Raw genomic sequence first — 27,702 nt, forward strand, 5'->3', positions numbered from 1 at the left:
TTTAGTGAGCAATTCCATGTGTTCCTTTGGTGTGATTTAATAGCTCGGTTTGAAGTTCGTAGTGCGCCATCAACGCGTTCCTTGGTCACGTCACAACCATGTCCACTGCCATGTCGACAGCGTTCATGGTGGACAGTATCCTGCAGGATAAGGACACACCAAGCGAACAAGTGTCCCGCTGTACGGACGGTTCCAGCCCGGTTGGGGTACTGCCCGGCGCTGTGTCCAATGGGGACGCTGGATCGCTCGCCTCCATCTCGGACAGTGACGAGTTTGACGAGCCCAAAGACTCTGCCAGTCTGTGTGACTCGCCGAAAAGTTTCCACGGTCTACACCATCATCACGCAGCGGGTGATCATCATCTGCATCTGCATCACCATCATCTACTGGCTCAGCATCATCATTCGCACCACCATTCGTCGGCGTACTCGGACGATGAGGTACCGGCGGGTCCTCCGTCATCCATCAATGGTGGTTCGATCGTGAGGCGACCGATCGGAACATACCGAACCCATCCGGACGATGGTGTGCCGCTCGAGCAGATGGATTTCTGCTGTGCCAAGTGTGGCCACTGTCAGGCGGAACTTAATCCTGGTAGTAGGTCCAGTCCAGTGGGCGGACCTGGAACCGGGGTAGATAAAAGAGGTTCCGAAAGGGAACATAATAACAACAATAATGGGGGCAGCAAGGAGGAAAGTGGTGGCCCAGAAGTGGTTGGGGGTGATGGTGGTTTGTGTGAGTTTGAGTTTCGCTGTGAAAAGTGTGGGTTCGGGGAGTATGTGGTTCCGGGCAAGCAGACAATCCTGAAGGAAAGCAGCAAACCGGTCCTGAAGTTTAGTGTGTCCGCAATTCTGGGCGACAAGAAGGATTGCGTTAAAGTTAGGAATGGTAAGTTTGGGGATGAAGCCTACCGTGACTTGAGTGTGTGTGTGTTGGGCAAGAATGAATGAATTGCTGTTGATCGAATCTGTGTCTTTACGAGTGTTTTGTCCTCGGCTAACTTATTTGAAAATAAAGCGAAACACCGACCGACCAAAAAAAAAGAATGCTTGATCAGATCAGATGGATATATTGTTGATGATATCTTTATAATACCTTTCAAGAACTCTACCTACCATCTTTGTCCTTGTCTGATGTCTTTGGATCAATTTGGTAATGCTCGATAAATGGCCTGCCTCAGCCAGAGGGCATTGCTCATTCAATGCCAGAGATGGCGCCAGTTTTTTGACATTAAATTGATTCCTAACTGGGCTACAGTTCACTTAAGGAAGCTAGCTTGGGCTATTGGAAGGAATAGCCCCAAATTTTCGAACGATGTCAACACTATATTCGCATGTTTGGGACACCTCCTAAAAATAAATCACTAATTACAGATTGCCGTGGACAAAGTGATGACTAAAAACAGTGTATGCTTAGTGGTTTTCTAGCTTTTAAAGTCTGGCAGAAGCAGTCATGTGTCTGATACTACACAATGTTTAACATAAAAAGCATCGGTTTTCCTCGTAGTGCACGACAATCATCATCAGACTAGTTCGATTTTCCACTCCGTATTCTCCCGACTCCCTGAAAAAGGCTCGTTCTACCAATACGCGTGTGTGTGTGTGTCGTTCGGACCGTCAGCAAAACTACTTCAACCGGATAAAGCCTACCTCCCATCCCAATGAGGACCATCGCTTTAGTCTCGAGCGTTGGAAAATTATCCCCGACGGGGCGGCCCGATCGAACCCATTATCCGATTGGCGTGTGTAATTATTATGATCTGATTTCGCCATCCCATCCCTATCCGACCGCCTTTCGGTCACGTATGTGCAATGCGCCCGGCCAAAGGATGCGCTTTTCTCATCCCTTGCAGTTGCATCACACCGTCAGATACGCGTGTAAGCGTAGCTGATGAACAAGCAGCTCATCCCAGCCATCTGACCATCCACACATCCCCAAAAAGGGGATCGTTTCTCCTGCAGCATGCGTTGCATCGGTTGCATGCTACGGGCATGGCCATTACCACCGGTTGCATCGCTTTCAATTATGTCCACCGCTTTGCTCATTTGTCGATGCCGCACTACTTAAGTGCCCAACTGCCCCAAACACCCTGTTCTGCTACGCTGTTTTCTGAAACATTGCAGCAGTATATTATCATCCGGCCGTAGTCGACGAATCTCTCCAGGCCGGCCAATCGTTCGCTGTACGCTCTGTCCGTTTTTACCGACCATCCCAATGGTAGGATTGGGAATAATTTATATGCAATTAACACCTCATTTATACAAATAGATGAACAGCCAGCACAAGCCGTGTGCAAGTCGATAATCAGTTGAGTGGTGCGGTTTTGTGTGACCGGTCCTGGCCGGGTGGACCGATCGAGCTGAACGTTTGTGGTGTGCCGACAATTTTGCGAAGCGTCAATTGGTGGTACTGGTTTGATTGGTTTGGTTTGTTTGATTTTTATGGAGCTCGCTGACCATTCCCTCGAATGTGTGTGTGCTACGGAAAATGCGTCGTTCGGTGCAGTGAATAAGTTGCTGTTGTTAAACAACTTGTTTCGGCGTGGGAGCAGTGGGATGAGTGCAAGCGAAACAAACAGAAATCGGTACAGCGTCATCCAGAGAGTGAATGATTGACGCAAATCTGGACGCAAATGGTAGACATGCTTATGATTGCATTGTTTTATTGCGTTTATTTTAGATAGGAGCTCCTTAGAAAGTAGCTATAAAGTGAATTGATTAAATTTTATATTTAAAATGTTTTTTTATTGGAATTTTGAAGTGCATCAAATGTTGTCATTATTTTCTTTTGATGTCTGTGACTTAACTATACATTACTTACATTTAGTTTCATATTGTCAAACGAGTGTCAAATGGTTTTCAGTGTATTTTAACATTTCCTTCATGAAAAGGCTAGATAAAATAATAAAAACAACCTGTGTCCTTATTTTTCAAATTTAATACAAACCACTGACCTAATAATCCAATACAATTAGCGTCAATAAAGGAAACATTATCCCTGGAACAGTCTATTACCTCTCAATAAGTATGCAATAAATTTATCACATTGGGATGAGAATATCTTAATATATTTTTATTCATTTTTTGCACACAATACTGGATATTCTGCTGATTATTAACCGTTCTCATATTTTTGTTTTTGTATTTTTGTTTTTTCTGCAATATTTTTTGACGCTTTTTCATGATGTTTCGATACTTTGCTTTATCTTTTTGATTCCATCCCGTGGTTTTCACGGTTTCTCAAATACTTTTACTCTAATCTCACAGTTTTTTGACAGGTTTCCAGATAGTTTCAAATGAGTTTTAAAACACCTTTGTCTTTTTATAATAAAACATAAATTAGAAGACACAGAAAACAATGACATTCTTGTGATTTGAGAATTTTATGCAATTGTATTATTTTTTATTATTTTAAAAGACATTACGTCATGTTTACGTAGCCATGTCAGACATGCTTTACGTAGCTTAAAGACAAAAATTACTTTAAGCTCATAAAACATTGCTGATTGAAGCTTAGGTTTGTACTAGTGTTTATTTAGAACTGGATTGTATTTCGTGACAGAGTAGTTTTGTAAAATTCTTGCCGAAAAATAATTAATTCTTACAAATAATATAATCATATCTGTAGCATGTTTTATATACTTTGACAGAAATTTATTTTATTCTTACTCTGGTGGCTTTACTGAAAATATTGAGTAGAAATATTCTACGAAAATTCAACTTTCTTGTGAATCCAACGTGTGAATCGTTAAAGAGGAGAGGAGGATCAAGAGAAGTCACTCACAATAAAGTAACGAAACTATTTAGATTTATGTAACATACCGAATAAAGTACATCTTTCCGTTCTTGTAATAATCTTTACCAATCGATAAAAATTCATATCCATCACTTACTAGTCTATCAACAATCGATTTTCCTCTAGCTTTTGGAAATCCACTACGAAAATCCATACACTCGCTCTCCATCCACATCAAGAAACCACAGCCTCAGCGAGCTCAACCAAAAGCTCGGGAAATTGATTATGTGCTACCGATAATTTATACCACACCAGTGTTTTCACCTTCCAAACTTCCTTTGCCAAAAACCCGGATGTGACGGACCACATGGTACGCACAAAAACGCACCATCTCCGGCAGTAGAGCATTAATTTCTTCCACCATCAAAAGTGTCACGCCGGAAAGGTGGGTCGTGGGCCAGCACTGAAAGCCGGCTGAAGAAAAGCTAATTTATATCGCTTTGATTTTCATCACAACGTGAAGCTTGATGGCCAAAGCACAAGGTGAGGTCAACCGAGACGAGAGGCTTGTTTTTTCTTCACACCGGCCGTCTGCTGCTTGCGGGCTGGCAGGAGAATAAATATGGCATTCGATGATTCTTATGCGCTCGTTTATGATTATGGACGTCTGCAAGTGACATTCGACGACGAACGACGTAGATCGATTTCGAATCCTCCAGCCAAAAAAAAAAAAAGGGAAGGAAAAACGGCCATCATCATCGGCTTCTTCGGTGCTATCGTTTGCGTTCACTTGCGCTACCTTTCCGATTGTTTGCTTGCTGCACACGGGCATGTGCATGTGTTCATCGCATGCTCCGGTCTCCAGTTTCGGTACGGAAATGTGTTACACATGTCCTTAGACGTGATGCCATGACCGGGAGAGATTGGGGATGGAAACGTTTAGTTCCCCGGCACATGAAATTATAAACACATCTAGCGATGAACCCACCGGATGACCACATAATGGTTCGTCTCGTCCGAAAATTCCAAGGCCTCCCTGTTTGGCCGGCAATTTTCGGACAAGCACTTTTGCACTACAGGCTCACTTCTTGTGGTGCCCAAAAAATTGCCCCAAAATCTCTCCCCGTTCGGCCACCGTTTCGGATAAACCGTTTAAGATGGAAAAGTGTGTATTTAACGTGCCAATGGTGAGAAAGGAAGGTGGTGGAAAATCACATCCGGCGTATGAACATGTTCCTACTGCTAACGAGCTGTGTGTTTCACCTCTTCCTACTACTCCTCCCCACCCTCCGTTCACGGTCCCTCCCTTCAGCGCAATGTTTTTGGGGAGCACCCTTGGAAAAAGGAAAAGCCGCGTTCCTTCTCGGGCACCGAACACGATGCCAATTTCATTCGACAACTCAACTTTCCCGCCGTTGGACGCGCCGAACGATCCTCTAAGTGAGCTGCCAGCTGACGCAAATTATATTATTTTCCACCCTTGACGACAGCTGCTTAAGGAAGGGTGGCGCCGATCGGAGGAAAATCTTTGTCCGCTTTTGGGTCGTTTTAGGTTTTCGTATCAGGGTGGGTGTTTTGTGTGTGTTTGGGTGGAGGTTTTTGGCGCTCGTTGCTATTTGCAAGAACTACGAGAAGGAAGCCATGGAAAAAGGAGGCTCACAGATTTGCCCAACCCAACCCCGTGCTTTCTACAATCGATCGGAGAAACCGATGGGAAGAGGGCCTGACTTTATGTCTTTTGGACTAAGTGGGGTTGGGTTACGGTTTCGCCCTGCACGGATAGAGAGAAAGAGCAAGCGACTGCGGCAGATTTGGTGGAGTCGAAATCTGGTACAGTTTACGTGCTAAGTGTTTTTCTCGTTTAACTCAATTTAGGACGAACGATATGGTCACAAGTGTGAGTGAGTTTTCCACCACCACCACCAATGTCCTTCCTGCTCAATGGCGGGGGAATAGGTGTCTGCACAAATAGACGATTGTATTTTGAATATTTGAAGTCCACAAAGCGCTGGGGAGGAAGCTTAAAGCAGAAAACTTGGCAATGGCCGTAATGATTACGAGGATCTCTCTCTCGCTCGGAACACACACACACTTACTATCTTTTGTCACACAATAAGGTGGATGGATCCCGATCGATATTTGGATGACAGAACAGAACAGAGCCGGGAAAATGGGAAAACTTTTCTTCCGGATGATATTTTCCGCCTCAAGAAAGAAAAAAAAACACCCCAAAATGACAATATCCGGTCTCAAGGTTTGTCGTATCTGGGATAAGAAAAAGTTTTCCTTTAAGATGAGAGATTTAAATGAGTAAATGATCTGTTTATGACAGTGCAATGGAAGCGGAAATGGAAGTGCACATATTGGCCACATCCCTATCATCAAAGTTAAAGAATATTGAATCGAAAGCATTACATTAAAGTGCACAATTCAGTCACTTAAAGCTAAATCGCAATGCAAACGAACGGGTGATCTAATAGAGTGATTTAAATGATTCTCTTTATCGCAACCCCAAGCACGGAAATGCACGGAATAACCTGCAACAACAACGCCCGGTTGCAGTGAGGCTTTTGCTGCTGTCCAATGTTGTGGTTTTTTGATATCCTCGCCTGTTTTGTTTATTACTACGGTGTTGTGGTGGGTGAAAAGTGAAGAAAAATGTGGTGAAATCAACCCCCTGTCCAACAGACCATTTGATGGAATACAGTGATACAGTGATAAAAAGTTGAATATAAAGCTCGATGAGGATGAGAGCTGTGGCTAGAGGTGTGATCTGTGTGTGCTCCTCCGGATCGGCTACATGATTGTAATGAATATTTATATCATGGCACCCAGTGGTTAGGCTGTGGGTTGGCAGGCGCATGACATAGAGTGTAAAAATAATTCATTTAAATTGTTACATTCAACGTTCTCTTTTTTTTTGTATTTGTTCTACTCGTTTTTGAATTTATCTTTTTTTCATATTTGGGCAAATTGGCGAGCCCAGCAGAAACTAAAACAAGTCCTTTCTTTTGTTTTGTGTTTATGTGTTTTAAATCTTTTTTGATGGATTTTTGAAAGACTTTCTTGCTTGTGTTTTTGTCTTTCAATATGCAGTTTATTGATTACAAGTTTGAATAATTTTTTACTATTTTATTAAATTCAATTATGTTTACTTGCGTTCAATTTATTCTTTGTTTTTTGAACTATTTTGGAATGGTACTTTTAAACGTTTTATTATCATGTTTGTTTTCCCATTGTTTTTGTGTTATATGCTTCTATTTTTTAATATTTTTTTCACATTTTATTTCCTCTTTTTCCTTCGTACAGTTGCACATTTGTATCGTAAGTTTTTCAAACCTTCTGACCTTAAAGATCTTTTCTCTCTATATCCCTCTTCTTCTGCTTATCGTTTCATACCGGTGTTTGAATAATTTTTGGAAGCACTCCAACATTTGTGAATTCCTTTTAACAAGCGGTCAAAAAGCCAGAAAACAACGCGCTTGAATGATGTTTCGCGGAAGTGCACTGTGTGTAACATGGTTGTTATTTTTTTGTAATTTTGATAAAATGTGCGAGGATGGGCCAACATTGCCAACAATGCGTAGTTATGTTTGTGTGTTGCACCATGTGCGGTTTGAAGCGCTTGTTTATTTTGTGTGTGTGTATGTGTGCGTTATGCGATGCAAATAAATTATATCACTGTAATTTGTTATTGTAAATACACGATGGTAACGCGATGGGATCTGCCGAGGCAGGGTAAGGGAAACAATTTTCACTGCCGTCCTGTTTTTCGTGGGACTTTCGAGTGACAGACGACAGGCGGTGTGGTGCTTTTTTTGGCGGAGAAAGGAGGGCGCAAAAGAAGATTCATGGCAACACGCCCGGTTTGCTGTCAAATTTTTGTTAAAACAACGAGCGGGATGCCAAGTGGACAAGTGGCATGTCTCGTTGTAGTTTGTGGTCAACCAGCGATAAAAACACGGGATGATGTGCTTAATTAATTGCATATTAATTATGCTGCGAATGGTGCGTTATGGTTGCAATGTTCAAGTGTGCAGTTTTATGTTTAATTTAAGGTTGGGCATGTTTATTTCGGTACGGGATTTTCTCTTGAATTTCGTTTGACGTCAGACGTAGAATTGTAGGAATTTGTTTAATGTTTCCAAACACATACACACATCAAACAAGGCGCGATATCGTGCGAAACATTCAAACAGATTCAGTCTTAACGTTCCTTTATTCATGGCGATTGAAACGGTTCATCTAAATCATGCCCTTCAGTACTTCAATTTATCATCACATCGGATTAGAAAAGGTGATTCATTCCTTGTGTGCAAAGCTTCGCCATAAAATAAATCTCGAAAAATTATATTGAACTACCATTAAAACGCATAAAAAAGTTACGCACTTCTTCTGGGGCGTTTATCATCAATTGATCATCTAACTGCTTTTAATCACCTCAACACGCCGCAATTGACAGTTCGGTTGCATTTTTTTCAGCCCTCTCGGCTTGATACGCCCTCCGTTATTTTCCTTTCCGTCTTCTTTTGTTTCGTAAATCACGCTAAAAAAACACTGACAAAACAGCTAGGAACAATAAAAAAAAGCATGCCACGCACACAGGCACTGCATCAAACAACAATAATCGTTAAATCGTTGAGAAATGAGCAATAAACCGAAGGTGCAAACGATGCTTTGTGGAAGTGCTGTATCCGGGACTACCGAAAAATGTTTGATTGAAGACCCGTAGGACCCAGGATCAGTGCCGATCGATCCTTAAGCGCGTGTACCGTACGCTTTGTTCCCGCCCATCAAGAACCGTACCACCACACCAAGCTGGCACTAAACGACCGAAACCCCGTGTTGAGCTTACAGTACAGTAATAACAATTCAGCACACCCAGTACCTCCTCCTGCTATGCTGGTGTTAAGCAGGAGAGTCGGTACATGTCCAAAAAAAGAGAGAGGAAATCCCTGCGGTTATCCCCGGCAGCTTGGAGGGTGACTACAGCTGAAAGAACTAACCCAATCACACTGTATCTCTCGGGCCAAGCTTTCCGGGCCCGAGATAGATAGACAATAATTTAAACATGATTATAATCCAATGTTTTTACAGCCCAGCATTCAGGAAAACATCTCTTCCCGTCGGCGAAGATGTTCCGCTGGTTACACTTACAAGCAGCAACGCCAACGGGCGCTCCGTGGGGGCATTTGTGATGTGCCGTGCTGGTTTGGTGGTTGATCGTTTCTCGTGCAGCGAAACGAAGGTCCAGAATGTACGCAATGCTTTTGTTTTTGTTACAGATTAAGACCTGGCTGATGAGGGAAAAATTGAGCAACTTTTCGTGTTGTGCAACGGGCTCTTCGGGCTGGGGCTTTTACCGTATCGAGCATTATTTTGACGCTTGACGGAGAAAAAGGTTCACTCGTGAGGTTTCTGGTGTTCCTTTTGGTGAAGTGTTGGGTGAAGAGTTTGATCGTGATGTATGATTGTGAGTTGAATTTGATGTAATATGTATTAATAATCTGTATTGCTACATTAGAAGTTGTTAAGAATTATCAATTTTCGAAGGAAAGCTTTCAGAATTAGTAATCTATTTTAAATATATTGAAAGGAAAACAAGTGATTGAACCTTACTGTTTTTACATTATACTAGACAAACACAATAATACAAGACAACTCGATTGCTGCTTAAGAGCTGGTTAAATTGAATACAAAAATCAACTACGCTTGATCTTGGAGACTTCTTCAAAATTGTTTGAATATCGAAACTATTTTCCCTTTTACCATCAATGGAAAATGTATGGCTTGTAAGTAGTTTGAAATCGTCAAACTATGCAAACATCTTCTTCTTTTAAAGAATAAAACAGAAACTACAAGGGACAGTTATATTTGACATTCTAACAGGTTGTAAAAAATAATCAAACACACGTTTTCTTGTTATTGCTTTATTTGTACAGTAGATATCATATTTTATTTACTCATGTGAATTGATACCTATCCGATTTTTAACAAATTTCCTCTGCGCTTATTCTTTTCTTCATCAACTTATAGGTGTAATATCACACTTAGCTTCAAAGGTTATTGAGAAAGCCTATTGTCGAAAAAAAAAAACGGTGTTTTGGTTGTAAAAACTGCATGGCAGGGAGTGAATTCAATTTGCCTCAAATGTTTCAAAAATTATGTCTACCAAGGTCATCTTAAGTTATTTGTATTTTGAGACGATAAAAAAAACATAAATTTTGCTCAGAAATATTTTTCGTGGGTGTTTGTATAGTTATTTACATTTATATTTACATTATTTACATAAGGGGGCCAAAAACAGGAAATTGAGAGTAAAATCATTCGAAAATCTGTCATATCTGTCTTATAATTTAAAATGTCTTATGATTTTTGAAATTTTTTTTTGAACCCAATAATCACTTTAAGATATCTTTTCTATTCCTTGTTTACTCCTCAAAAAACAAGTGTTGGCATAGTTCTGTTAGGGATTCATTTAGAATCCTTATAAATTATTTTACAATTTAAGCTTATACTTCAGTCCTGTCCTGACTTCAGTCTGTTCCGGTTCCAGAAATGTTGGTTCTTTTTTATTTATTTCGTATTGACGGCCAGGCCGTACTCCTGAACTGTTGGTTCCAAAACAATCAAAAATAATCATGCAACTTTAGCCATACATAATCCTACTAACTTTTTGAAGCATTTTGCACATCTCATTCGGACATCTAAACATCTAAAATCAGCTGAAAACATACCTTTGAATCTAAACGTAAAACTGTTATCCCAATTATAATCCCCTTTTTTGTGAAATTCCGGAGCGCCTGACACTATCCTGAAGCGTACCGTTTTGTAGTTGAAACATCCGAATGTATGTTTAAATTTCCACTCATCACAACTCATCGCCACGAGTTTTCCCTGCTCTGCACAATCCAGCTTTTGACAGCCACCGCTCAACGCTCAAGGCAATCGGAAAGGCAAGATCGTTCAGAATTCCCGTACTCCCATCCTTCTCATAGCGTATCGTTTTGCAGTACGTACCGGGTGAAAGTTAGCCCGACAATGTTACCAACAAATCCATCCAGCTGCCAGCGTCTGTCCGATGGGAAAAAGCGTACGTTGAAGCACCTCCAATTAACAACGGCAGGGATTTGGAGATGTTGGAAATTTAGCGTAACATGCAATAACAAAGGTTGTTGTGTGTCGGTTGGCACGCCAGTTAACCCGTCCTATCAGAGCCATCGTGGGGCGGTACGTGTAGAACAGGATTAGAAGTTCCGGCATTCCGAGTGGATGATTAGAATGTGTTGTGCCAACAAAGCACGGCAGCAGCTTCCGCACTGGCAAAACCTGCCATTTTCCGCGTTGATTGAGTCCCGAAAGATATGAGCATATCAAATTCATAATCTTACCCTCACACACGAGCACAAATGAGAGTTCTTGTCGAGACAACTTGCCGCTTTGCGGTTTCTTCTTAGTTGAACGGTTGGTTGTGTCATGGCCACCGTGAAGATGGATACGAATCTTGAGCGTCAAGTCTTAGCGCGCGCGTCACCCCTGGCAAGGTGTTAACGTGGAAGTTTTTATGTGAAAACTTTGTGCCAGCCGTTAACACGTCGCGCGGCTCATAAAATTACGTCTGGGAGTGCAGAAATCGGGAGGGTTTTTTTTTTTTTCTTTGGATCGGTACTTTCCAGAATACTGTACATGTGAGACAGTTTAGATGCTTCGTATGAGACAGGCGAAACAAAATGCGAAACATTTCCGGACATTTAACCGCAATGGCATTAGGACAACATAGACAGTAAAAAGAGGCATAGAAGATCTGCAGATGTATGTCACACTTGATAAGGGGGAGGAAGCTATTAACGCTGCTCAAAAACAGCGCGGGATTTCCCTTTTTTATGGACTTGTTATGATCATGAACCAGAGTTTGAACTTCCGTGCCGGTCGTCGGTGCGTTTGTTTGTCTCAAAAAAGAAGGACTTCGAATTCTCTAGAATAGTTTTCGCTAGGAAATTGCTCCAATTCATCGCATGTTTCCTTTGCTTCATTCCAGAATTTATTCAACCACAGCACCTTTGGCCTTACATTCAGCAGAACCTGATCCAACAGAACCACTTAGCCAACCCGGCATTCCTGGGAGCTCATCCACACCATCCGCATCATCCTCACCAGCAACTTCCCCATCCTCATCATCATCATCCCCATCACCATCACCACCATCATCAGGCTGGACCACATCCATTGTCACCTCATCACCCGCAACAGCAACATCTTACCGTTGGCCCGAACGGCAGTCCGACCGGGCATCCGGTTAACAGCAATGGAGCTCCTCATCAGCAGCAGCAGCAGCAGCAACAACACCATCTTCACAATAGCAGCAGCAACAGTACCAGCGAGTCTGGCAGCTTACCAAACAGCCCGGAACTACAGGAACCGTCAGCGGTAGCAGCGGTGGCACTACAGCAATCGAGAGATAATAAAATCATTGCGAAACCACTTCCAAGTCGACCAACGCCCTTTCTGCACCACAGTCTCAACCATCCGCATCTTCACTCGCTGCTGGCCCACTGTCGCAATCCTTACATACCGGGTAAGTAGTGTTGGGAGCTTTCCGTTTCGTAAGCAGCGACTTCACGCTCTCGCACTGTCTTCCCACAGGTGGACCACAGGTTTTCCCACTACCTCCTGGGCAAGGTTTTCCGTGGGCACATTCAACACGAGGGAAGCCCCGGCGGGGGATGATGCGGAGGGCTGTCTTTTCAGGTAAGGCTCACAGAATTCTCGGTTCTTTTAGGGTGGTTTGGAAAACTTCGTTAAGGAGTGAGGTTTCATACAGGACATTTTAGATAGAATTTGACATTTGAAACAGCAGCTGACACACTATCGACAGCTTATCAATTCAACATTACTTGTAATGTCTAGAAAGTGCGCTCAAGTTCTCAAAACATTTCTACCTCAATTGTACATCCGATGCTTTCGAACCCTTTGCAGACTCCCAACGAAAAGGACTGGAGAAACGATTTCAGCTTCAAAAGTACATCAGCAAACCGGATCGAAAGAAGCTCGCGGAACGGCTCGGTCTTAAGGACTCTCAGGTAAGGACACCCATCGATGGATCATGATTTATTCATGCGGTAGCGTGCGAGCCATTACAGGCAAACATGTTACCGATAGTGGTTGCCATCTTTTTGATCGTCGGAAAAAGGAAATTTTCCTACCACGAACAGTGCTTTAGCTCCGCCCTGGTCGATGTGAAATTGAAGAAAAGTAAGAAAAAAATCTTCCCCAAAACAAAAACAACAAAAAAAAATGGGGAAAAAGAAAGATGGCTGTATGGTGGCTTAGAGTTCGTTTATGTACTTGGTTGTGAGGTGGTTTTTCATCTTGCGAAAAAGTCGGCTAAGAGTGGTTGGTTTTTCTTTTTCCACGCCGCGTATGTTGGAAAGAGACGAGAAATGTGCTCACCCACACACGTACCTGGTGAAGTGCGCAGACTCCAGGACAGGGATCCGTGGCGTTGCTATTAGTCTTTTATGGTCGCCCCCCCTCCCCCCCCCCCCCCCAATCCTCCAGGAATGAGCCAGTTGGCTGGGTTTTGTAGTAGTGGTGGGAAAACTGTGATAGTGGATAAGGAAAAACTTTGAATTTTCTCCATCGAGAAGTGCTGAGCAACTGATTAATGGTCAATGGTCGTTCGTGTTTGGTTGTTAATGGCTTTTGTTGACGCGGCTGTGGGAAGCAAATGGGATTTTATTACCAACTCATTTGGGATTGATTAGCGGACTTTTAGTGGTTAGGATTTAATGCTCTCGTTTGTTGGAATTTCTTGTACGTTTTCTCGTGGTGTTGAACACCGTTTCTAAGCCAATGTAGTCCTTTTCCTAATTCTATATTTTTCTTCATTTTTTTTCAGTTTATTTTTGATAGTAATTTCATAATTTTAAATTACCCAAAATGTATGATTGATATGGCTTAACAATCTTTCTTTGGTCATTTTGTCCCACTTAACCTGCTAAATGCTGGTGCTGAAATATGAACCCTAAGGCACATTCGAAGAAAGGACGAAAAAATCTACCCCAGTCTTTTGTTTTCTCTTCTCTCTCTCTCTCTCTCTCATCCCACACACCACCATCCCTCGACGGTGATAATCTGCACCGTAATCCGGTTGCACTCGACTGGAAAAAGACCAGAAAACCAAAAGCCATTAACTTCATGCAACCCGAAAAAACGGTGTGTTCCAACCCGCTTTGTGGATGTGGGTACCGAAATTGAAAACTTTTCTCCCCCAGTGCAGGAAAAACCTTCCCATTTTCCTGCTGTTCTATGAGAAGTGAAGCAGAAGTAGAAGCAGCAGAATGAGAGAGAGTGAGCGAGAGAGAGAAAAAGAGAGCGAAAAAACAATCAAACCAGTGTACGACATGACAAATAAAGAAGCGATTATTTCCTACTTCGCTTACGGTTGCGGATAAATCTCGGCACTTGCACACAAAAACACACGCCAGCGAGGCATTTTCTTCGCCTTGTTTTTCCGCATACGCATACACGCTTCCGGCCACACGTACAATACATACGCACGGGAGCGCGCGCATCGAGCGATGGTTGAACACTTCACGTCTGGAGATGACATTTTTCCAACTTTGATAATGTGCTCGTCGGGGATTTTTTCTCGCTTCTTTTCTGGAAGGAAAATCAACCCACCTTCTCCCCCTTCTGTGTGTGTGTGTGTGTGTGTGAGGAAAAAAAAGAGAGAGAGAGAGAGAGAGAGAGAGAGAGAGAAAAGGAGCGAGAAAAAGTGCCTTATGTGCTTGAGGAAAAGGATCAGGGTAGTACACTACAGCAGCTAGAAATTGATTTAATCCGATTGTTATCGGTAGAAGAGAGCGTAATGAATATTTTCCTTCACTTTCCTTCGCGTGTATGAGTGAGGAAGCAGTGTGTATTGGGGGTGAGTGAAGTGAAATAATCTCATTGATGATCATGATCCGTGAAATGATTCCAGTGAAATGAATTACGTCCTGTTTTTTTTGTTGCTCTCCTTCGGAACGGAAAATTATTTCTCCCTGACCGGGACTTTCTTCTTATTCCTCCTCTTCTTCTTATCTTTGCCAGCAGCCTATCCGGAGTTCAGCTGGATGATGTTGGAATGTTTCAATAAATTCATGAATATTTGCCCCATTCCGTTCACTTGGGCTTTCCAGGCCCAAGACACAGGCTTATTGTGCTTGTGGAGCAATGGTAAATTAATTGTTCATTAATTTTCCAATCCACCCGCGCTTAAGGGTGCCTTAAGGGGAAAGAAAGTTTTTCTTTGGACAGTGAGAAATTCTATACACCTCCTTATTGACGAAGGAGGTGTATAGGAGTGTTGCTGAAGGAAGGATGAATTAATGCGATTTTTTAATTTAATCATCACAGGTGAGGAAGTTTCCTCTTTTTTTGGGATCTGCTTTATGCGCAGTGAGAATGGGTCATAGTTTTATTTTAAAGATTTTAATTAAAAGATAATTATTACAATCAAAACACTGTTTAACATCTTTGCAATGTTCTGTTCAATTATTTTTAGTATTTTAATAATTTTTACATGTTACTTTGAATTTAATAATAATAATAGCTGCCATAATAAAAGCTAAATTTTCAAACTTTACTGCGTGATCCTCATTTTATCCGCAATGATTACATTTCTACATTAAAATCCGTCTAAGAAATTTATTTTTTCACTTAGGTTCCGGTTCAACTTATGATGTTCTCTCATGTTGGATTTGTCGAAGCTATTGAGCTTCTCAAACAAAGTCAACAAACAAAGTCTTTGCTATGATTCTCTTTACACAGGGAGCCTTATATGAGACTACTGTCGGGGTCCTACACAGACGCCGATAAATCCACCAGTATTTACAATAACCATTTTCATTTTTGTGCTTTATCTTGGGCTCCATCTATTCCTGCGGGATTTTACCTCCCTTGACTCTATATCGAACCTTAAAAATGTCTAAATATGTAAAAAATTATAGAACTGTTTCAAAAAAAAAAAGGTTTAAATACCATTATAAATTGAAAAATCGGCGATCGGCATTTTTTTTCTCGAAGGAACGGCCTGGCCGTATTGCTTGACTAATAAATACTACGTAGTGAGGTTAGTCAGTCCTCACTACGGGGAGACGGTCCGGATGGGATTTGAACCCCGGTCCTGCCGTTTGAAGACCGGCGCCGCTGTCGCCTGGCCCGGTGGTTTAGGCCCCAACGACGATCGGCATATAAATTTCTAAATTTATATACCGGCGATCAGCATATAAACTTCTAAGATTCTGTCAGTATAGCAAGAAAGGGCTATTATTATTTTGCTCGGTGCAGCTCATGAATTATTTAATAAAATAACAGTACGGCTATAATTCGGTATTGGAAGATCAAAACCGTCGATTGAAAATCCTAAATCCTTTTTTTATTAATCAATGAAGACTATTCTTTTATTAAGATTTAATAAGAAGATTTCTTCACTAGTTTAAAGTACACTAGTTAAAGGTTAATCTGCAACATACTTAACGTAATTCAATTAAGTTATTAAATACCCTCACCATTCCTAAAAGCAAACATATTAAACGCTCTCCACACAAACAAAGAAGTGATTGCGTCGATTAACACACCACTAACCACTAATATGTTGATAACAAGCGCGCGCACACACACAAACACATGCTCCCCCAAGGGACAGATTAGCCTCATCCAACCCGACTCATCTACCTCATCTGATCGACAGCATACGCTTCTGGCATAACAAATTTATGCTTAATGGACCATTTCCATACGCACACACGGTGCACGTGGCGGCAAAAGCACGTCGGACGCAAGACGCCGACCCAAACCCGGTTCTTACCAAACAGCGAATGAAAATTCAACCACCAAGCGAAAAAAAAAATCAAATAAACACAACATCGAAATCCAACCACAAACGTCTGCCTGGATGAGGATAAGCATCACTGCAATTGATTACCACCCTCGGCAGTGATGGGAAAATGCGCTCGCCGACGAGGGGAGCGAACTCTCAAACGATTTACTTGTCATTGTGCCGTCGGGCGACGACGTTCCGGCTGTTTGGTTACGCGATTGTTTTCCGACAAGAATTTCCACCCGTCCTATTTAGAGGGTGTCTGGCGCGGTGTCGTTTGTTTATTTACAGAACATAAGTCCTTTTTGGATTGAGAAGCCTTAAAGGTTTTGAAATGTAAATTTGATAACGGCGGTAAAGTGCTTCCCAAGATTAGCTGATTATCCGTTCGAGTGGAATCTTTCTTAGTCCAACGAGCTCTTTGGCCCTAGATCTCTGTGGGAAAAAGTGGAACTCTCCGTACGCCGGTAACGTTCGTCCTTTTTAGCAGTGATTGATTGAGCCTGATGAAACGGTGACAGAAGCGTAACGAATTGCAACACACTGAGGTTCGCTCTCGTCGGTGACTGCCGGCGGAACGAATGCAATGTGATTTTCCCGGTTTGCTGATGAGATGACAAATGAGACCACAAGGTGCCGTGACATTGGTGCGGTGATTGTGCAGCTGAGAGCCACCACAGGAGTCACAGTACCTCGAGGTGGGCTTGAACCCGCCAACATTGGGCGATGACATTGCAGTCGAACATCCTTTTTTTCTCTCCATTACGAACTGCATCTGTCTAATGTAGCGTGTAGGGGAAAAAAAGAAAGCTCACATCATCATGCCCAGCCTGAACGGGAAACCGAAGAAATATCACAAAAACAAAACATTAAACGATGTCAAAATTCATCGATCAAATGTTACACGGTGTTTGGCAGTGTAAGTTAGGAAGAGAGTCAGTGGACAGTGTGGCACACTAATGGGGCACACCATTTTGTCACACATTTTATTCCAGTCGGATGCATTTTAAAGGAAACAGCAACAGCTAATGTAATGCTGTCAAGGCATTGAGACGAATGCTCTGGTATTGCTGACAAATTGAGATGTAGTCTGGTGTTGTTCGGACTGAGTGTGGTTTGAAGCTTTGTTGATGAAATCTTCTCATTCGTAGTATAGCTAAGCTGTGGATAAATCTTTGTGGAGAACTGCTACTGTTTGGGTTTTAATTCTCAGTTCATCCTCAAATCTTAATGAGGCATGTTCGTTTCTTGAACGGACATTTACCTAAGATAAACAGTAGCGATAATTATACTTCATTGGACCAATTTGAATTTTATGAGCCCAGTAACAACCGATGTGTCAATGATCTACACAATGAGCTACACCCTATTCTCAGAAATTCGGAACATTATTCTACTGTTAAATTATTCCTCTTCTGCTGTCAATCGTTTACAATGTTTTATTGTGAATATTTACTTTTCAAATGTCAAAAACAACGACTCAAATACTACACAATATTTTTAGCACAATTAAGCTTTGTTTTTCACTAAATTTGGGCAGCACAGCGTGCGCGTTCGTTTGAGTTGAAGTTAAGTGATGTCGAACCTATCTAAAATCTGATCTGATTGCTGGGACAGCAATTTCCGGAAAAGACATCGGACTTATATTTTGAACTAGTGACTTTTTTTTAAGTTGTGACTTCAACTGCTCATAATTCAGCAAAGATTTGAACTACATACCCCTAAAAGAATAAAAAATTCTGTGGACACTTCTAAAATTGTCCAAAATTGTTGGCCAACCAGTTGAAAAAGGATTCCTTTGGACAACAATGAGTTCATTAGGATTTAATCCAGGATTAGTTGAGCTGTTTCGATTAATTGGCAATCGGTCTACATCTCGTCTACTAGTGAATGGACAACTATCCAATCCCTTTCCCATCCAACGTTCGGTAAGACAAGGCGATCCCTTGTCAATGCATCATTATATCCACTCATCACTGAGCTCCAAGGTATTTGCAACGATCAGGATGACTTGATCAATGCACATACCAAGATAAAGCGCATAAGAGAAGCGATCGAATCATTCGGTATCTGCTCGGGGCTCTGCTCAACCTCGACAAAACAATAGCACTGGACGTAGGACACACAACGCCAGCCAACCAGATGTAAATTCCTTGGATTCGCACCGAAGAACGTCTTCGACTGCTGGGAATTTTGTTTTCGATGTACGCAAAGCTATGAACAGCAATTGGGATATAGTTATCCAAGTGTTTCGACAGCTGATACGCTACCACAGGGATAGAAACCTAAACCCTTCTAAACACTTTCCTGTTACCCAAAGTATAGTACATTGCGTCGATCTGTGGTGCTCGCTCGATGGATATCGCTACGATCACCTCACTCATCGGCAGCTTCCTTTGGGATGGAAGTGGAGGAATAAGAGTACCCCTACAACAGCTGGCTCTTCCGCGAGACCGTGGTGGGTTGAATCTTTAAATTCCGTCTCTTAAAGCACCTGCCCTTCTATGCAATCGCTACGTGAGACATAGGAAAAGATTGTGTTTTGGAGCAAAATTCATCACGGATCCAAAGCCAATCTCCCTTACCATCAAACTACCCATGTTTAAAAATTGTGGTCCAACACCTGGTAACTCTTCCAACCAAATATCAAACCGCAACATCATCCAAAGCTCTGATAGCTGAAGCAACGAAAGGTTTACTCGATTCTAAGGTTGCGTTGGAAACTCCTTCCATACCATGGAAAAAGGTTTGGAAAAACATCAGTTGCAGGAGGCTTTCTTCCGAGCATAGATCATGCCTGTTCTTGCTCACAAACAAAAAAATAACAAATGCAGTTCACTTATAGAACACACAAAGAATTCCGTCTCCGAAGTGCGCGTACTATCCTTTGGATGAGACTTTGGAGCATAAATTCGCCTCATGTCTTAGGGTCGCTTCGGCATGGATGATGATGCAGCAAGCAATAAAAACCATAATTCCCAATGTGATACTTAGCTTCAACGATTTGCATGTTCTTATTCTAGACGGAATAAGTCCAGCGCATAGAACAATAGTTTTAAAGATTTTTGCAAATTATATCATCCACATCGCTGGAAACAACGATGCTGTGGTTGATGTAAATATACTGAATTGTTATTTGTAATAATGCTTTTTTCTGTAATATTTATAACACACAAACATACGAAAAAAAAAAAACGTTAGAAAAACAACAAAAACTCCTGAGATAGGACTAATTTAGTACAATGCGATCCTATTTTTGATACGTGCGTGACGGTTTGTCTTGTCTACAGACCACAGGTGACATTCACATCCAAAAATAAATATTCTAACTCGAGTTGTAGCTAAATTGTTGTATTAACTTTCCTAGATAAAATATTAAAATATTCCCGTAATTCCCAACCGAAAATTCCCATGATTCTCATCTATAATTCAAACTCCGTACGACAAAAATTACCTCTCTCATGGGGAGTTTTTCTATTAAGCCCCCCCTGAAGCCAAAATTTCCCTCCAGACAATCAAGCTTGTGTGTCTGGATGCTTGAAAACGCTTCATTCGGTAAAGCAAACAGTAATCACCATTAACGATCATCTTTTATTGTGACGCATCCATGACGCCGCGTCCATCCACTGCCAAAGTCACGTCAAGTGGAAAGTTTGGCCACGGGCTCGCGTTGGCGTAAAGATTTGCGTCAATTAAGCTGCTGCAGCTGCTCCGCTCCGTTCGATGTATGTTTGTTGACAGTTTGAAGAATCAGGCACTCATCTTCTATCTTCCCACCCTTCCCGACGGTCTCCACGTACAAAGTCTGCCAGGGAGCAAAGGTTAAGGATTTATTACATACTTTAGTTGATGCTAATTCAATTTAATCATTCTCGTATTCGATACAGGGAAGTCTTTAACTGGTCGTACCTGGGTCTAGCCGATTGCTAATTAAACAACTTTAATGATTCTCACGCTTTGCGAACTTTAAATCGTTAAAGCAAATAAGAGAACTTGGACGGGACTTGCTGGAGGCTTTGTTAATTGATAACTATGTTTTATTTCTTGAAGCTTTTTATTCAACGTCCCACCAGTTCCTGGTTAAAAATAACTTATAACGATTTATACTATCAAAAAAGGCTCTCAAAAACAAATCGTCCAAACGCACCTCAACGCTTCGAAATTCAATTCTCCTCTAACTAGCGATAAAGTCATTAGTAGCCCTCCCAGAAAAAAAAGCCAAACAAACCATAAACTAAGCTCTTCTTTATGTTTCGGACGATCCTGAACCACGTCCGTTCCAGCACCAGAAGGATCAAATTCCCGACTCGTCCGAGATGGTTCGACTCCTCGCCAGAAGCGCGCTCCCGGAAAGCCGTAATTGTCACCCAGGGTTAAAGTGTCTGCCGGTGACAGTTACGAGAAAAGGCGGGAATGTATTGCTTTGAATTATATGCGGCACGCACGCATTTACACCTCCCGCGTTTGGACTCCGGGGGTGTAGAAAAAGTGTCGTCTCCCGTCGGGCATCGCACCCGGGTTCCGGCACACGGTAGGACAAACTGCTCTGCCAGTTTGTTTGTGCCCAGTGCTTCTCGCCCCATTTTCACTCTTCGCACGGTACGGCGGGGTATCGAGAGAACGCGGGACTGTTGGTACCATGTTTTTCTACACTGTATCCGTTTGCACCGTGAAGACCGACGACCCCGACAGAACCCGAGCCGAGTTTAGAGTGTGGTTGTCTTTTGCTCTGTCGTTGCTGTCCACTGCCCCCGGGAAAACTCCAAAAACCCGATGGTAAGCCTTCTGCGAGTTCCGGATCTGTTTATGAGTAATTGCAATTTCCCATACCCCACCATTTCCCTCCCCTTTCCTTGGTTGCATCCGGCCTGCTGGGGTGTTTTTGCTTCAGAAGTTTTGCTCCATGCAAACGGTGGAAGATCGTTGTGTTACAAAGTTATAAGATAGCAGTGGAACAGTGTTGGGAAGAGTTGGGTGCAAAGTGTATTACAACCGGATGCCATTTTAGTAAACAATATTGCACTGCAGCTAAAGTGTTTACATCTAACCACGTACACACACACGCACATAGAAGACAAGGACGCGTGGAAAAACTGGGGGATAAAGTGATGAAGAAAATGAGGAAACCGAGAAGCAACAAAAAAAAAAAGATCGATAAACGCCAGATATCTTTACCAACGTTCCGTACACAAATGTGAAAAGTTTCAAGTGTGTGTGTGTGTAAGAGAGTTCTCGACCGAAATACCCTATCATCAGGCCGGTTTTAGGTTTGGCAGGAGTTTGAGTTTGACGTGTGCAAGGGCAACTCTTGATTGAAATTTCTGGCCGGAAAAATCGCTACCCCAAACGATGGCTTTTAATGGAATGGACAAACAACAGTTCTGTTCACGCTGCACCGTTCGGGTATGAAATTTGAGCATGATCAAATAAAGCATTGTGCAGAAACCATCCACGAATCGGTTACAGCAAATCGGTCATTTGTGGTTTGATCACTTGACGGTTTTGGATGGATGGATGGTGATTTTCTTTCCTGTTTTTGTGGGAGCACTCTGTGGACACACAATTTGCCATGTAATTTGATGACTTATCGCAAATCGATCGATAATAGTAAGGAAATATACACTTTAAGTTCTGCCCACCGGGATTTTTTAAACATAATCCATTAGAAGGATGCTATCGATTTGAGCCGGGTTTGTTGTATGTAATTTGTTACTCCGTCGCAGCAGCCTGTTTCAAATTACGCCAAAAAGTATGCAATCTGATGTATGTAATTCAAAATACTGCATTGCGTTTAGTCGTTTATGCGTTAGTATCAGTAATTCAGAGCCAGATTAACCTATGGGTGGAGCTGGCGGTCGTCAGCGGCCTCGCCGGCTAGGGTCGGCCTCCTCGGCTAGAGAACCCTTTTCGTCTTAGATGGGTAAATTGAGACTCCATACTTTCATCCCCGCCAGAGCAGTACGAACCTCGCCTTTGAAGATCTGCAGGGGGCTCGGTTCAGTTTGTCAATATCATCCCTCGCGCCTCCGACAACAAGCAAACACAAAACATGGTGGAAATACCTTGAGAAATATGTACATAATAAGCACAGGAATAGATGGAAATTCGGCGCCGAGTCTTAACACTTAATCTAATTAGCTTAATTAACTAAATTCTAGTTGCAACTTATTTACTTTTATAGATATCTATAAAGAAAGATAAACAGCATTTCAATAAAGGATTTATTAATTTATAACTTGAACATTTTCATAATAATTACCATTTCGTTTGGCATTAAATTATTTTTTTACTCCGATGAGAAAAATATTCCCCATCTCGTTTGCAACGGAAAGCGTAGCGACATTTTGCACCCAAAGTTTTTGATTCCAATTTGAAATTATTGAACTACTAGGCGGGAGTGAAGGAATCGAGAAAGAGGTGCAGGAAAAAACAATGCGCGGTCCAAAGACGGATCCAACGGTATGCAGAACGTCCCAATCGGACTAAGAATGAGAGTGTGGATGAACAACAGCATGGAAATGCTGTTGTTTTCCGCAATAACTGGGTGGAGGGTAGTGGGATCGGGTTGAGGTGTTCTACGAAAAGTTGCGTGGCCTCAAGGCTTATCTAACGGTATGCAGAACTTTCCAATTGGTCCAGGAATGGCCGAGTTATCATCGATTTTCCACGGGAATGTTTAAGGTTTTCCGCAATAACTCAGCAGAGGGTGGTGGGATCGGGTTGGGGTGTTCTATGGAAAGTTGCGCAGCCTCAAGGCGCATCCAAAGGTACGCGGAGCTTTCCAATTGGTCCAGGAATGGCCGAGTTATCACCGATTTTCCATGGGAATGTTAAAGGTTTTCCGCAATAACTCAGCAGAGGGTGGTGGGATCGGGTTGGGGTGTTCTATGAAAAGTTGCGCAGCCTCAAGGCGCATCCAACGATACGCGGAGCTTTCCAATTGGTCCAGGAATGGCCGAGTTATCACCGATTTTCCACGGGAATGTTTAAGGTTTTCCGCAATAACTTAGCAGAGGGTGGTGGGATCGGGTTGAGGTGTTCTATGAAAAGTTGCGCAGCCTCAAGGCGCATCCAACGGTACGCGATGCTTTCCGATCGGTCCAGGAATGGCCGAGTTATCACCGATTTTCCACGGGAATGTTTAAGATTTTCCGCAATAACTCAGCAGAGGGTGGTGGGATCGGGTTGAGGTGTTCTATGAAAAGTTGCGCAGCCTCAAGGCGCATCCAAAGGTATGCGATGCTTTCCGATCGGTCCAGGAATGGCCGAGTTATCATCGATTTTCCACGGGAATGTTTATGGTTTTCCGCAATAACTCAGCAGGGGGTAGTGGGATCGGGTTGATGTGTTCTATGGAAAGTTGCGCAGCCTCAAGGCGCATCCAACGGTACGCGGAGCTTTCCAATTGGTCCAGGAATGGCCGAGTTATCACCGATTTTCCACGGGAATGTTTAAGGTTTTCCGCAATAACTTAGCAGAGGGTGGTGGGATCGGGTTGAGGTGTTCTATGAAAAGTTGCGCAGCCTCAAGGCGCATCCAACGGTACGCGATGCTTTCCGATCGGTCCAGGAATGGCCGAGTTATCATCGATTTTCCACGGGAATGTTTATGGTTTTCCGCAATCACTCAGCAGGGGGTAGTGGGATCGGGTTAAGGTGTTCTATGGAAAGTTGCGCAGCCTCAAGGCGCATCCAAAGGTACGCGGAGCTTTCCGATTGGTCCAGGAATGACCGAGTTATCACCGATTTTCCATGGGAATGTTTAAGGTTTTCCGCAATAACTCAGCAGGGGGTAGTGGGATCGTGTTGAGGTGTTCTATGAAAAGTTGCGCAGCCTCAAGGCGCATCCAACGGTATGCGGAGCTTTCCGATTGGTTCAGGAATGACTGAGTTATCACCGATTTTCCATGGGAATGCTGCTGGCAGAATTTCCCTCCCCCTTCCCATTACATGTTATGGCAAATCCCCCTTAGTTCCTTTAAATATTGAAAACCATGTTTTGAGTTTTGAAAAGATATTTCAAGACAGAAATAAAAATTAGACAGAAAAACTTAAAACGGAAAGACAAACTTAAAAAGGGACGGAAAAATATTTGTCGCGACGGAAAGAAAATAATTTCCGGACCACTTTTAAAATTTCCATTTGCTACCTCCTCGAATTCATGCTCTCCTGTTACTCCTGGTCGAATTTTGCCGCATAAAAATTTCCAGATTTTTGCCACAAAAATCCGACCAGGACCGACTGGTTGTAACAGGAGAACATGACTTCAAAGAGGTAGCTCGGGCCGGTCAAAAAATTCCAAAATCAGTTTTACAAGTGGTCCGAAAATTATTTCTTTCCGTCACGACAAATATTTTTCCGATTGATTTTAAGTTTGTCTTTCCGTTTTTAGTTTGTCGGTCTCATTTTTATTTCTTTCTTTAAAAATGTTTCGAAAACACCCCCATAACATGGTTTTGAATATTAAAGGGTACTAAGATGGATTTCCCAAAACAAGTAAGGGGAGGGGGGAGGGGGATTCTGCCAACAGCATTCCCATGGAAAATCGGTTATAACTCGGTCATTCCTGGACCGATCGGGAAGTTCCGCATACCGTTGGATGCGCCTTGAGGCCGCGCACCTTTTTGCCGAACACCCCAACCCGATCCCGCCACCCCCTACTGAGTTATTGCGGAAAACCTTAAACATTCCCGTGGAAAATCGGTTATAACTCGGTCATTCCTGGACCGATCGGTAAGTTCCGCGTACCGTTGGATGCGCCTTGAGGCCGCGCACTTTTTTGGCGAACACCTCAACCCGATCCCTCCACCCCCTACTGAGTTATTGCGGAAAACCTAAAACAATCCCGTGGAAAATCGGTTATAACTCGGTCATTCCTGGACCGATCGGAAAGTTCCGCATACCGTTGGATGGGCCTTGAGGCCACGCAACTTTTTGTAAAACACCTCAACCCGATCCCTCCACTCCTCACCCAGTTATTGTGGAAAACAACAGTTATCCTGTGGAAACCGGTGATAACTCGATCATTCTTGGTTCGATCCTGGCGTCCGGCATACCGTTAGATGCGTCTTGAACCCGCGCATCTTTTTTCCGAACACCCAACCATTTTTTTTCTATTTTAGTTCAATGATTAACGATTAATTGACTAAGAAGTGTTCACTAAATTTGTGATGTCTTTTGCACATATGAGGGGGATATTTCTCAATGCTTAAATTTAGACTCATTTTAATTAGATTCAAAATCAATTTATTAATTTCACAATTCGTCCTCTCTCTCTCCTCTGTATCCTACAGGTGAAAATATGGTTTCAAAACCGACGCATGAAGTGGCGCAACTCCAAGGAACGCGAACTGCTAGCGAACGGAGGCTCCCGGGATCAAACACTTCCGAACAAAAACAACCCCAACCCGGACCTTTCGGACGCCCGGACCGATCGGCAAACGTCTCTCTCGCCTGCTCCATCCGGCTCTCCCCCACAAGGCTCTACACCACTAGACAGCCAACCACCACCCCCGGCCCATCCGCCACCGCCAACAACACCGTCAGACTCACCGAAACCTGCCCCACCACCAATGCTTACCTTCAAGTCCAAGTTTGAGCTGCTAAAGCCCGGTGCCGGTGGGGACTTTAAGTTCGATTTCGAGGAGCAGGTTCCGGTCGGGAATCGTCCATCGGGTGGTATGCCCGGTGCTGGGGCACACTTCCCGATGGGTGGTTTCTATCAGCCCGACTCGGGACGTTCAAATAGCAGCGCCTCGTCCGATCTGCAGCCGGGCAGTGCGGTGAGCGGTTCGACGCCCATGTACTACGATGAGTACGAATCGGCAGGCGACTCGGATGATAGTGACGAGGAAATAAATGTCACGTGACCTAATACAAGCGATGACGACGAGGAAGGCGAGCTAACGATCGATTGTGAGAAAATGTAAATAGTAAAAAGGGGGAAGAATTTACATTAAATGTACTAGAACTGTACGAGATGTACAATAAGATACTGAGGGGGTTTGGGTCAGTCTTCTTACTGCTAAGTATTTATTGCAATCTTTAAAGAATTTGTACATGGTTTAAAACTTCTTTCACCAACTTCAATCAATCACAGGCGTTCCGATCGGGAAGAAAGGTCAGAAGGAAGGTGATGGACCGGAATGGAAAGATTACACAGTCAAATAAATGTAATTTCTGCACTATCTGCGAAAATCAAGTACAATCATGTTTAGAACACTTTATTAACCACGGGATGATCAATGGGCGGAGTTGGCGGCTTGAGAACCCCTTTGGTCTTACAATGATTAACCCTTCTTCCCTCCTAGGGCCTCGTTAGTTGCCTCGTATCATCTCCTCATCTCATGTTCCACATCCCTTAATCCGTAGACTTATCCGCTACTGCCATCATCCTACCAATCCTAATTCCTTCTTGTTAGATGCCGATTATCCCGACCTTTGTTAAAGTAAACATATTTTTGAATTATTTTATTTCACGTCTTTGGTTCCTCGCCTTGCAGCAGTTTAAAATTAGTAACGTGTAGAAAATTAAACATTCAAACTAAATCTCACCAATAGATGACACTACCAGTTCAAACATAGGTTTTGACACATAGATGGCGCTGACGTTGAGCTAGCACTACTCGTAGTAAAGGGACATAATGGAGTGTGGAAATAAATTAAAAAGTATAAAAAATAAATAAAACAAAACATGTTTTTTAAAAACCTTGAAGAATTAATTTCGCAAAATATAATCTTTGTGACGTGGAGTAGTTTTATTGCTTGTTAAAAAATACATACAAATTCAGCTTTTCCAATGTTTGTTAGTCTCTTGATGGTATACGATGCTGCAGAAAATCGTAAATCATTTTCCTTTGCACCGTTTTGTGACATCGATCCAACGCAAAACGAACAAACAAATAACCGTGTGGACCTAACAATCCTCCTGCCTGAGAACATCAACACAAAACGCTGGAATAAACTTGGTCAAATTATTTACTTTTATTGTTTGGGGTTGTGTCGCGCTGCGATGAATCTCGAAACGAAAAATCAAGCTAAATTTACCCTACTCAAGTTTTACTCGTTTTTTTTTTTTGTTTAATATTCTCACTGCTACCAATA

The 27,702-nt window shown here is 42.6% G+C and overlaps 2 protein-coding genes across 5 annotated transcripts in view; one reads left to right on the forward strand and one right to left on the reverse strand.

Moving 5' to 3' along the window:
* The window catches only part of LOC126562245 (protein henna), a 754,155-nt gene that overhangs the window by 650,196 nt on the left and 76,257 nt on the right, over positions 1-27,702 (reverse strand). The gene's annotated exons all lie outside the window — the stretch shown is intronic.
* LOC126561750 (homeobox protein Hmx) lies at positions 99-26,468 on the forward strand. The gene is made up of 5 exons (XM_050218060.1): positions 99-888; positions 11,774-12,310; positions 12,379-12,483; positions 12,712-12,815; positions 25,893-26,468. The coding sequence occupies exons 1-5, from the start codon at positions 99-101 to the stop codon at positions 26,466-26,468; spliced, it is 2,112 nt and encodes a 703-aa protein (XP_050074017.1).

The sequence above is a fragment of the Anopheles maculipalpis genome, chromosome 3RL (genome assembly GCF_943734695.1).
Source record: "Anopheles maculipalpis chromosome 3RL, idAnoMacuDA_375_x, whole genome shotgun sequence".
Lineage (NCBI taxonomy): Eukaryota > Metazoa > Arthropoda > Insecta > Diptera > Culicidae > Anopheles > Anopheles maculipalpis.